Source organism: Poecilia formosa, unplaced genomic scaffold, assembly GCF_000485575.1.
Source record: "Poecilia formosa unplaced genomic scaffold, Poecilia_formosa-5.1.2 Scaffold75, whole genome shotgun sequence".
In the NCBI taxonomy this organism is placed as follows: domain Eukaryota; kingdom Metazoa; phylum Chordata; class Actinopteri; order Cyprinodontiformes; family Poeciliidae; genus Poecilia; species Poecilia formosa.
This window is the reverse complement of record NW_006800014.1, coordinates 501814-514431: the sequence shown is the minus strand read 5'-3', so window position 1 is coordinate 514431 and position 12618 is coordinate 501814. Positions and strand designations below refer to the sequence as shown.

Here is a 12618-nt window from a genome sequence, read left to right as displayed (position 1 = left end):
AATATTTTAGCAAGATGAATATTCAACACATGCAGAAAGCAGGAATAGGTATCTTGTTATTAACAGCTCACAAATAGAAAGTCGATTAGTTTGAAATCTGCACCAGCATGTCGGAGTTTCAGATACAAACCTGCAATCACCAAAAACAACTACAGTGAAGACAGCAGCGTGTGGAAGGGCCTTCACTGGTTCATTCCTTTGACATCAAAACATTTTTTTTTTTACATTTTGTGGTCAAACAAGTCAAATTTTGTTGGTCATGTTTGATTTGTGGAAGCAATAAACGATCCAACAGGGATGAATACCTGAACTGTTTCTGTTTATATGATGGTAGAGGAGATGCTAAAGTTCATAGAGGGGTAGCAACATCTGAAAAAAATACGATTTCCAAAGAGATATTAGCTGGAAAAAATAATTAAATAAACATGGCCCATTAGAAAGCCTGGAGAACCAGTTCTAAAGATTACAGGAAGGAAAAACTAACAGGCGGATCATTTAGCTTTAGCTCTGTAAGCTCAAAGGAGAAGTGAAGGAAACTCACAGAGAAGAGCCTGGCAGTTGAACCTAGTGACACCTGAAAGCTCCACTGGGATCTCATTGACCAGCACCTGCTCTTCACCCACTGATATGTTTAAATTTATCTGGAAAAAACAAAACAAAACAAAACAAAAAAAAAAACAGAGAAGTGACTCATGAGCCCCCTTCCTGATTTCCCAGAAACAGAGGAATCTTAGGAATTATTCCCGCGTGGCCATAAATTTACCTGTAAGCTATTGGACTGCTGCAGCTCGTTGTCTGTCAGTGTCCCTGCTGTCACGTTAATCAGGATATTTTCCTGCGATAAAAACAACTCGGTGAGAAATAAAAACAAAAAACACCCGAACGCCTCACTGCTACATTATAGTGGAAAGGCTAACAACGAAGCTAACACCGCACAAAACACCTCTTTTTTTCTTACCGTGTTTAGCTGCTTTGTCGTCGACTCGGCGACAAACAGAAGAACAATAAAACAAACTGTGGGACTCGCCATATCCGCTTTTAGTTCTCTTCCATCAAAAAGAAGAATCGGGAAAAACCGTTGCGCACACCTACGAACTGCGCAGGCGTACGGAATGTTCTGCTGTTTTTCTCGCGAGAAGTGAAAACGTCAGTATGGCGGTGCTCCTTGAAACAACGCTGGGGGATATTGTAATTGATTTGTTCACCGAGGAAAGACCTAAAAGTAAGGCTATATATTACAATAACCCAGAACTATTTGTAAGCATATTAGCTCGTTCATAACTGAACGAGACACAAGAGCGCTTATGAACAGAATATGGCGGTATTAGCTTCGGTGGTTAGCTAGTCTGTTGTATGTTTCATTCAGCTTTTGTTTTATCTTGTTCCAGAATTACTCTAATTGGAGTAGAGTGTTACAACTGCTGTGCAGTTGTAATAAGTTACGTCATATCTTACTTCCAAACACATTATTTCTAATGTTGCCAGAGGTGCATCTAAACATTTGTGCTCTCTTTCAGCCTCCCTAAATTTCCTGAAATTATGCAAAATAAAATACTACAACTACTGCCTCATCCACAATGTGCAGGTAATGCTAAGCTGTCTTATTTCAAACTGTCTCCGCTGTCAATCTGTTCTTTTTTGCTAACTCTATGCTGTTTCAGCGAGCCTCCACAGGAGGGCGCCAAAGGCCAAGCTTACAGTCAGAGCTATCATTGACGTTCGCACAGCTGTGGAAGGATGTTAATGTTTAATTATTTTATCAAATGTAATATAGCAGATTAACCCAAGTAAAACAGACATCACATACATTTTTCATTCCAATTTCATCTAAAAGCTGAACATTCTGGCTACTCCAAATCTTACATGGTAATTACACTTTTTCGTGTCAAAGTCATACACTTCTCTGTTTCCTACAGAAGAGGATTAGGGCCACTGGAAAAAAGAAAAAAAATTGACTTTAATCTTAGAATTCTGAGAAAAAAGTCAGAATTCTGACTTTAATTGTAGAATTCTGAGATTAAAATCAGAATTAAAAAAAAAAAAATTTCCAGTGGCCCTAATCCTCTTCCGTAGTTTCCAAATTCCTTAGTCTGTCTAAAATTCTATCTACTGGACTGAGATTGCTACATTAGTACTATAGCTTTGCGTAACATTTGGAGCTTGTACTAAAAACAAATCCCATAAAAATCTGAAATATTTGAAGTGTGACTCTGCATTCAGATTTGCTGGTAAACTGTGTGATATGTTGGTGTCTTTCTCAGAGGGACTTCATTGTGCAGACTGGAGATCCTACTGGAACTGGCCGTGGAGGAGAATCTGTGTTCTGGTCAGTCAGTAAAACGGTTTCAGATGTTTGGGAATCAGGCGGCGCACACTGAAAACCTGTCTGTGTTCCGGATCTGCAGCAAGCTCTATGGAGACCAGGCGCGCTTCTTTGACGCGGAGAAAGTGCCGCGCATCAAGCACAGGAAGACGGGGACGGTTTCCATGGTGAACAACGGAAATGACCAGCACGGCTCTCAGGTGAATGAGAAGAGAGCTTTTAGAAACCTGCCATATCCTTGTTTTTTTAGGGCAGGAATATAAAAAAACATCAGATGTGCAACTGGAACAATTAGTTTCTTCTTAGTTCCTCATCACGACCGGGGAGAACCTGGACTACCTGGATGGAGTCCACACCGTGTTCGGAGAAGTCACAGAAGGGCTGGACGTCCTGACCAAGATCAATGAGGCTTTTGTTGATAAGGATTTTGTCCCGTTTCAGGACATCAGGTGAGCTGGAACCAAGAGGCCATGTCACACTTACGTCTACTGGGCTTCCTTAGATAAGAGCTTTTTAAATGACTTTTAAAAATTCATTTAGCTTACTGTACTGTTTGATAACTGAGATCCCGAAACTCCCGAAACCTGGGAGTAGTGATGGACTCTGACCTGAACCTTCAGAGTCACATTAAGACAGTCACAAAGTCGGTCTTCCATCACCTGAAGAACATCTCCAGGATTAGAGGACTAATGTCTCAGCACGATCTAGAGAAACTCATCCATGTGTTTATCTTTAGTTGCATTGATTACTGCAACAGCGTCTTTACAGGTCTGACTAATAAATCAATCAAACAGCTGCAGCTGATCCAGAACGCTGCTGCTCGCGTTCTCACTAAAACCAGGAAGATAGAGACATAACACCAGTTTTAAAGTCCCTACACTGGCTCCCTGTAGCTCAGAGAATAGACTTTAAAATACTGTTGTTAGTTTATAAATCACTGAATGGTTTAGCACCACAATACATTAAAGATCTGTTATTGCTGTACCAACCGTCTAGACCCCTCAGATCTTCTGGTTCTGGTTCTGCTCTGCATCCCCAGAACCAGAACCAAACGAGGAGAAGCAGCATTCAGCTTCTATGCACCACAAATTTGGAACAACTTCCAGAAAACTGTAAAACAGCTGAAACACTGAGAGCCTTTAAATCTCAACTTAAAACCCACCTGTTTAGAGTTGCTTATGGCTAAATTAGGGTTAGAGTGCGGGTTTTTGATATCTTCGATGTTTTTAATGTTTTTATCTTTACTTTTTATCTATTTATGTAAAAGTGGTGAGTGATTGAGGGTCATTGCGCGCACAGAAAAACCCTGTAAATTCTAGACTCTTAACAGGTAAAAATAGTGCACAAAAATCCGTGTAGGACAGCAAAGTCCTAGCGCAAAAATTCGCGTGTCAGGTGGACGGAGCCTAGTACTGTAGGGTTGGAGACCTTGTCCTGTCAGGTGACAGGACAATTTATTAGTTCCATCAGCTGATTTCTAACCCTTATAACCTGGTAAAATGTTTTTCTTACTTTATTATCCTGATTTGTTTTATTTTTATGGTTTGATCATGAGACGTTGCTGTTGTATTGCGGCAGGATAAACCACACTGTGGTGCTGGACGATCCGTTCGACGATCCTGCCGATCTGCCGATTCCCGATCGATCGCCTGAGCCCACCAAGGAGCAGCTGGATGTGAGAGCAGCCGCAGTCTTTCTCACCAGAGTGATGGGGCGGCTCAGGGACGCTCAGGCAGACGTAGATGCTTTCAGTAGTTTGTGTGAATCAGTGTTTGTATTTGCAGAGCGGCCGTATCGGAGCGGACGAAGTGATCGACGACACGGACGGGAAAGGAGCCGAGGAGCTGGAGGAGAGGCTGAAGGAGAAGGAAGCCAAGACTCAGGCCATCCTGCTGGAGATGGTGAGACACACGTCTGCTCTCAGTCCTCTGGCTGAGCTGGGGGATACACTGAAGACACACTGAGTGTCCCTGCAGGTTGGGGACCTCCCGGACGCAGATGTGAAGCCTCCTGAGAACGTTTTGTTTGTGTGCAAACTCAACCCAGTCACCACAGACGAGGACCTGGAGATCATCTTTTCACGCTTTGGCTCCATAAAAAGGTCAGGATTCTTATTTTTGTCAGATACGTCTTTGTTTATTTTTTTAAAGATTTTTGCCTGAACATTTTGTAGTCACCATCTGTTTTCTTTTGACGTTACCAGAACACTTGTTTTTGTCTTTTTCTATGTAGTTGTGAGATCATCAGAGACTTTAAAACTGGAGATTCCCTCTGCTACGCTTTCATTGAGTTTGAGAAGGTGAGCAGCATCATCTCTATGCACCAATAAGGCCTTATTAATACTGGCCCTCTAACTCACTGCTAACATCCCCTTGATAGTTGACTTTTTTTTTTCTTTGCATAAATGCAAATTGCATCCAGTTGCAGGATGTCTGTTTTGCCACCGGCTCACTTCTGTTGCCAAACTGTCAAAGCCAGCAGGATCTTCCAGTCATCCACTATATTTGTAGTTTTTTCAGTCCTAAATTAGCAATAAATGACATAATCACACGATAAATGAAAATGAGTGCGATAATTTTCATTCGCATGCTTGTTTTTGTAGTTTGCTTCATCTTTAGAGAGATGCTGCCCTTTAATATTATTGAAAGACCTGCATTTAGAAAATACTGCAAACATTTGACACATAATACAAAGTGGTCAGTTTGAACATTTCAGATTCACATTATTTTGGTAAATTAATAACATTACAAAAAGAAAACAAAAACAAAATACTACTTTACAAATGCATAATTTTGCAAAAAAGGAATAAATGTTTTCACTAAGGTCCTAACTGGCTGTTTGTTTTTCCAATCTGAGCCTGATGATTAAATTAAAAAATAATTTATTGATCCCAAAGAGAAATTAAATGTTGTAACTTTTATCAATTCAGGTTCTTCAGAGTTATCATAGACAGTGATGGCTGTTATTTGAGGCACATTTTTGTTTTGTTGAGACTTCATAATGTTTTTTAATTTACTGTTTTAGTCATTTTATTTCGGACATTTAAAAATGTCACAGTGTTAAATCTTCTTTTGGAAATGAAAGTTTATTGATCTTTGAGAGACAGTGCTTGCAATATTATCCCCTTATCATTATATTTGTTTAAAATGGCCTCAAAAAGACAAAGTTATTGTTTATCACAATAATTTCTGGGACAATTTATAATAAGTAATCACCACTGGCCTAAACTTGTCAAGATGACAGAAAGACAGTAGTGAGGTGTGCAGTAGGTTAGCGGTGGATTGTGATGTGATTTATGGTAAGAATATGGATGGTGAAGGTGCATCCAAAGCTCAGCTCTGCTTTATAAAGTCAGACATGTTTAGATGCACTGTTGTAACAAACTCTGTCATGATTTTCGAATCACTCGACTTTCCTTTTAATTAGTTTTTCTTCATGTGCTTTTTGCATGTTCTGGTTCACTGGGAAACATAAGCTGATAACATCTTGTTTTTCCGTATATATACCCTCCAGTTTTTATAAGGGAAATAATAACAGGTGGAAAAACCCTGCAGGATGTGAAGTCTGGAAATCAGTCATAAACTCAGTTTGCTCTGTTTATGACATGTTGATTATGATCCCATCAGATTGTTGGAGTCATTATGACAGAGGAGGGAAAGTGAAGCAAATAAAAGAGGTCTGACATCCTGCCTGTCGCTGGTGTGCTTCAGAACTGCTGCAGTGTGGAAATAAGAGCTGATAGGTTGGAAACGTGAAACCTGTCCTACAACATTGATTAGGTCAGATAGGTAAGATAATAGGGAAGATCATATTTGCACAATTTGTTTTTCAGTGGTGAACCCTGTGAACTTTTTATCTGGGGAATAACGGAGCTGCAGGAATTTCACTGCAAACGACAAACGGAATCAAGGCTCTGAAGGAGCTTATTGCAATGCGTTGTGCAACCAGTAGAGGATGCTATACTTTTAGGTAGATGTTGACTTTCACGCTTGGCCAGTGGTGCGTCACACCAAACGGTTCTTGTAAAGAAGCCAGAAAAAGCTGACTCCTTGAAAATGAAAGATAAGAGAGGAGCCAGGGGTTTTCCACAGCACATTAAAACGGAGCAAAATGTTCCTGCTTCTACATGAAATCCATGTTTTTATTCCGGGTTCCTGAACTTGGCAGCTGGTATCATATTCCTCCCAATATGGGCAGCCAGTTAAAGCAGCTTTTGGCTTTCCTTTACCTTTTGTGTGAAGATATTTAAGAGCTTGCATATCATTTAATATCTGGAACATAGTCAGTGTACGTTCAGCAGGTGCATAAGGCGGGTAGTTTATGTGAGGTCTGCTGTTATTGGTCAAATTAGAGCTGAGTTTTTTGTCACATTGTTCTTTTTTTTTTACATTGAACTTTACAATATTTAAACCTGTTTTCTTGACAGCAAGAAGACTGTGAAAAGGCTTACTTCAAAATGGACAACGTGCTGATTGATGACCGACGGATCCATGTGGACTTCAGCCAGTCGGTTGCAAAGATCAAATGGAAAGGGAAAGGTACTCATGCTGGTCCTGAGGCTGGACTTTTAATAACAATAGTAATAATAACACATTTTTCCACATAGCGCTTTTTTTAAGTACTCAAAAGTACTCAAAGACGCCTCACAATACAAAATCAAACAATGTAACATAATAGAAAAACGTACTAAAAGGTTAGATAATATTTTCCACTCAGTTTGTGGGAGTGACAGCAGTGTTTCTCTGTTTTCGTTTTGTTTCTTTTACTTTAAAGGGACAGCTCAGTGTTTTTGAAATGAATTTCTTTGAAGTTTACAAGCAGTTGGTATCGTATCTGCAGTAGATTGCTCTGCATTTCTCATAAATCTAGACTAGCTGGTCCCAGAGGCTAAAGCTAACAGCTAGTCAGAAAGAAGCCAGTATCAAAGCAAACCTCTGCTGACCTAAAACAACACCAATTTACAGGGTAACTGACCCTCAGTGAAAACGTAACCCCACCACTGACAAGCTTAGAAAAGTTAGCTTGTAAATCTTGGTAAACTTCAAATGAGACGAAACTAACTTAGAAGTAATTTGTAACAAGATATAGTAGCTTGTTAGTTAGCTTGATTTGACAAAACAACAAGTTAACTACAACTTTTTAACTTGTTGTTAACTAACAAGATAACAGTTAACAACAAACAACATGTTGTTAGCTAACAACCAACTAACAGCTTCTTGCATAGCAGCTTGTTTTGAGTCAATTTCTTAAGATACTTTTAAAAGAAGGTTAGTTCCCTTTTATGACTAGACATGTTTCCCATGTCTATGCATACATACACACACACACACGAAATTTTTGTCAAAATTTTGACAAAAATTTCAAAATTTGTGCAGAAACATAAAGATGGAACCCTACTTAGCCTTTAAGGAACATAACTATAAATTGTGTGAATGCTATTTAAAGAATATCCAATCGAATGCCGACCCTCGAGGACCGACTTTGGACACTCTGTTGTCAGTGTTTCACACAGAGTGTTTATTAGTGGTGCACAGGACATTCCTATGTCTGTGTCCTAGAGATGTAATCACAGGCTTCCCTGTTGATAAACAGCCAATATACAATAAGGATAACTTCTGTATTCATAAATAGTGTTTCCATAAGCTGTGTGGCACCTTGGAGACTTTTTGTTTTAGTAGAAGTCTCCTCTAGGTCAGACTAGCCGTTACTAGTCTGGATTTATGCTAACATAAAGATAAACTCAGATAAGATTTTAGCTGTTTCTAAACCTTTAACAGAACTTCACGTATAAAAGTCTGCACTGCTCCTTTAAGTGAACAGCTGTGTGTGTGTCCTAGGTGGGAAATACACTAAAGATGACTTCAAGGCCTACGAGAAGGACTTGGAGAGCCGTTCTAAGCTGGCTCTGAAGGATCAAGTGAAGCCCAAACAAGAGTATCCTTCTGTGTTCACATGCCTGGGAATGTTTTATTTTCCTGTTGATATTCTTCTGATTCATGCCCGTCTCCATCCACTGCCTTTCTTTTTCTGAGATTTCCGTAACCTTCCAAACAGCTCCAAGTATGACCTGCTAATCGAGGATGAGGAGGCGGCGATGAGCCACCGGCACCCTGAGAAGAAACACAAGAAACACCATCATCATTCAGACGATGAGGACAGCAGGAAATCCAAAAAGCACAAGGTCAGTTCTTTAACCAGGAAGCTGTGAGCTCACAGGTCGTATTGTATCCTGTGAGTCTGGACGTGTTGCTGCCAGGCAGGTGCCCAGATTGGTGGTGTTTCTGTTTATTCCTGAACATCCAGACATCAGCAGTTAGACTAAATAATCAATTTCAACTTCGTAATGACCCAATCAGTCTCCACCTCACTGGACTTGAGGTAGTTTACTCCGATGCAGCGGCGAGGACTCATTGTAGCTTTTTTACTCCATCCCTACAACATCTTCATCATTCTCTCTTCTGTTTTCCTTCAGCCTTTAGTGTGGGTGACCCTAGTCAGTGCTTCTGATACTGATCATGTTATTTTCACAAACAGTTGTGAAATACAGAAAATGCTGACTGGAAATAACTTTTCCTCTAGCTTTGTTTGGCGCCCGCTCTAGTGGAGCACCCAGATAGATCAGACCTGTTCTTTCCACCACTGTTCAAATGATCAGCTGTCCTTCCTTCTGCAGGGTGAATGACAGCTATATGGACTTAGAATTCAATATTATTTTGTGGTACTACTGTGATAAGGATAAAAATGTTTTGTTTTTTTTTAAAAAAAGATAACTACTCCTTTTTTTCCCTGTAACTGCACAGTGTTCAAAACGCCCCAAACACAAATACTACTGTTGGAAAACATTCCCATCTGAAACAGGCGTCTTCAGGATACCTGACTTATAGCTGTGTGATTTATGTCACTAAGCTGCACACAGTAACTGCTTTTAATCATATTTTCAAATTTATTGATAACATGGAGTTTTGTTTTTTATTCAACCTCATTAGTTGAAATTTACTGAGACAATGAATCAAAATGTTTATCTTCAGAACCCTAAAGCCTCATGTTGGTGGTCAGTCCGTCACAGAGGGTTGTTGCATTTGTATTCATAACAGAACATAAGACACTTTAGCATAAGGGAGCATGTAGCATGGTGTGAGGAAAACAAGCGAATCTAAAATAAGAGAAGAGAAGAAGAGAAGTGTGTGTGTGAGGAGCTTCCTCTGCCTTCCCAGAGAGGAAGACGTTTGTGAAGATTCTACTTTAGGACTCTGAGTCTCCTTCCTGTTCTAAATGTTTTTCTTTAGGAGTCAGACCCACATCATCAGTCTGCCACTACCATGCTTCATTCTCCCATGTTTTTCTCCTGTCTGTCTCTCTGCTTCTGCTATGTTTGCTTTATTTCTCCATCTTGTGTGTGTGTGTGTGTATGTGTGTGTGTTGTTTTTATTTATTTTTGGAATCATTTTAAGACCTGATAAGAAGCAGATACTGTTTATTATGAGCTGTTTTGTGTAGTTTGAGGTGGAGGATGTATTTTTTATTATTTAGCAGGGTTACATAATGATGTTAAATATCCCAGGATTTTATTGTTATACTGATTTTATTATCATGTAGATAAATGACCGCATCGTTTGTTTTAGCTGTTTTCGGGCTCCCAGGGACCCAGCGGTGCAGTCAGCAGAATGAGATGTCACATGTTAGTTTTATTTTTCAGCAGTCCAGATAGTTTTACGTGGAGCGACTGAGAATCACCAGCGTGTTGACTGTTCCTCCAGTCTGAACAGGCAGTTATGGAGTTATTGTTGACCTTTGACACTGAGAACTTCCTGGTCAGCACCATGTTGTGGTGAATGGCCACACAGACTGTTCTCTAGTCTGGTAGGAAGTGGCGTTGCAGGAAATGTTTGTGTCATATCGCTTTGATCTGCAGGAATGCAGAAGATGTCTGACAGGAACGCTGATGGGTTTTTGGAATGAAGGCTGACCGACGAAGAAGCCGACCTCAGGCTCATTACCTGTCAGGAAAACCACCTATCGTTTGCCAGGAAAAATATCAGCAGGCAGATAATGCTAAAGTTCTCCTGTGAATACTTCCTTGTTCCTTTAATAACTTTCTTATCACTGTTCAGTTTGTTTCATTCCTCTTCCAAGAAGCCTGAGCGCTCTCTATTTCTTTCTCTCTCTCCTGTCAGCTCATCTTCTGGCTTTAAAACTAGAGATGCACCAATCTAATACTAATATCTGTATTAAATTGAACTAAAACTCTAGTTTTGGTGTCTGTGACAATGTTCCAGATCTATAATCCGTTCAGTCTAATTCTATATTTTAATTGTTTTATATTTTATTTAGAATTCTTATTCCACTTTCTCAACCATTTCAAACACGGTTTGTTGCAGTTTATTTTACATGTTTGACCAGAGGTAGTCGACCTGTTTCTGTTTCTTTACTATTTATATTTCATTGACTGAATTTACTCACTGACTGACTAAATTCATGTTGTTTTGTTTTTACATGTTTGACCAAACTGGTGAAGCTGTTGGTGTTAATGTGCTGTACTGAATTAGTAATTCAGTACATTTATTGTTAAAAAAAAAAATAACATTTTAAGACACTTCTGCTGTTTTTTTTTTTTTTGTTTTTTTTGTATCGGATCAGTATTGGCCGATACTAAACCTCAGATATCGGTATCGGTATCAGAAGTGAAAAAAGTGGACCAGTTCATTTCTAACTGGGCAGAAAAGTCTTTCCTATAAATTCAAACTTGATCAAAGGAGTAAATGTCCTCCTCGTTCCTTCTAACTGGACATTTGGACGTCAGTCCCAGTCTGTCTTCTCCCACTTCGGTTCTCACCGTCTTCACTCTGCTCTCGTTTCCAGGACAACGAGGAGAGCAGACGCGACCGAAAGTCTGGGCGCCAGCGTTCGGGCTCTCGCTCACGCTCGCGTTCCAGAGACAGAGACAGAGAGCACAAACACAGCAAGTCCCGGCTCAAACACGGGAAGGAGAGCCGGGACAAAGGTCACAGAGAGCGCAGCCGCAGCCGCTCGCCCAGGAAGTCCAAGGATAAAGACAGGAGCAGGTTCAGATGAGGGAACTGGCTGGTATTATTTTAACTCTGACCTTTGTTTAAAAATCGCCCAACTAAAAGTGAAAATGACATCAATTGTACAATTTCTAGATAAATAAACCAAACTAAACCAAAAGAAGTGCGTTGAAAGACTCACTATGATGTGGAAATTGTCTTATCAGTTCTACTTTTTTTTTTTGTTATTTTGTAACCATGACAGACTTCCTCATCGCCATGTTGTTTACTTCTTCTGCATCTTCCTCTGGTGACTGACGCATTTAGAACAAAAGCTGCACAAGGTCCCACCTGCCGCTGACTGCTGGGGGGGTGGTGCATTTTAGAAATGTCTGTATGGAAAGTTGGTGGGCGGGTTCCCTCTGCCCCCACGCTGCTGAGGGAAACCACTGGTGTCTCCCTCCACCCACATGTCAGAGCTCATGCCTCTGTCTGCAGGGTCACGCCGAGTCTCAGAGCTGTGCTTCTTTATCTGGAAGTTTAATAAACTTCCAGTTACAAAGATTGAACTTTAGCAAATGAATCTGAACTCAGCTGAAAATTTACATTTTAAATTTGATGCCAAGGATAGTAAAATATTTTTCTAACCAGCACACTTACCACTTGTCCTTTTTAGTTCATAATCTTTCTAACTATTGATTGAGGTGATTAACCACTGATTTGTTTGCATTTTGTTGTGCAATTGTAAATAAGCTGAATGTGTCCCTTTTTTGATTGTAGTGCTGTGAAAACTCTTTCACACTTTAATCTTTCAGATTATCTAACAAAGGTTAACTTTAGTCTGGGAAAATAGAAAGAAATTTACTTACTGAAGATACAAAGTTATTCAAACCAAACCGGCCATTGTTGAAAACAGTAAATCATGACTAAGCAGTGATTCACCATATTGTTCGGTGAACTCGTTGCTCTCACCAGGTGTTTTCCTCCAGGCTTTTATTATTACACTGATAAAAGAACAATGTGGATAAATCACTGCTGCAGAGTTCCAGGCCAACCTTCAGCGTCTTAAAGATGTCCAACTGCTTTTATGTCCGGTTTCAGTCTGGGTTCCATGGTTACCACAGTACTGAGACTGCCCTCGTCAAAGTGTTCAGTGACATCCACATAAGCTGTGGAAGAACCACAGTGTTGGTTCTGTTGGACTTTAGTCCTTTCAGTAAAATGTCAACAGTACTGAATGCTGCGCTGAAGAGTTGGTCAGACTCTCTGGTCCAGTACTCAGCTGGTTAT

At 40.0% G+C, this 12618-nt stretch overlaps 2 protein-coding genes across 2 annotated transcripts; one reads left to right on the top strand and one right to left on the bottom strand.

Annotated features, from left to right (window-relative positions):
* Positions 1 to 226: 226 nt before the first annotated feature.
* ginm1 (glycoprotein integral membrane 1) lies at positions 227 to 1053 on the bottom strand. Its single transcript, XM_007556022.2, has 3 exons — positions 959 to 1053; positions 764 to 835; positions 227 to 641 (listed from the first exon to the last, which is right to left on the bottom strand). Exons 1-3 carry the CDS (start codon positions 1028 to 1030, stop codon positions 516 to 518), a joined length of 270 nt encoding a protein of 89 aa, XP_007556084.1. The 5' UTR covers positions 1031 to 1053; the 3' UTR covers positions 227 to 515.
* A 79-nt stretch (positions 1054 to 1132) lies between these two features.
* ppil4 (peptidylprolyl isomerase (cyclophilin)-like 4) lies at positions 1133 to 11509 on the top strand. Its single transcript, XM_007556023.2, has 13 exons — positions 1133 to 1222; positions 1518 to 1585; positions 2262 to 2326; positions 2406 to 2523; positions 2630 to 2772; positions 3902 to 3998; positions 4108 to 4224; positions 4300 to 4424; positions 4556 to 4622; positions 6750 to 6861; positions 8161 to 8257; positions 8378 to 8504; positions 11183 to 11509. Exons 1-13 carry the CDS (start codon positions 1153 to 1155, stop codon positions 11393 to 11395), a joined length of 1419 nt encoding a protein of 472 aa, XP_007556085.1. The 5' UTR covers positions 1133 to 1152; the 3' UTR covers positions 11396 to 11509.
* The last annotated feature ends 1109 nt before the right edge of the window (positions 11510 to 12618 follow it).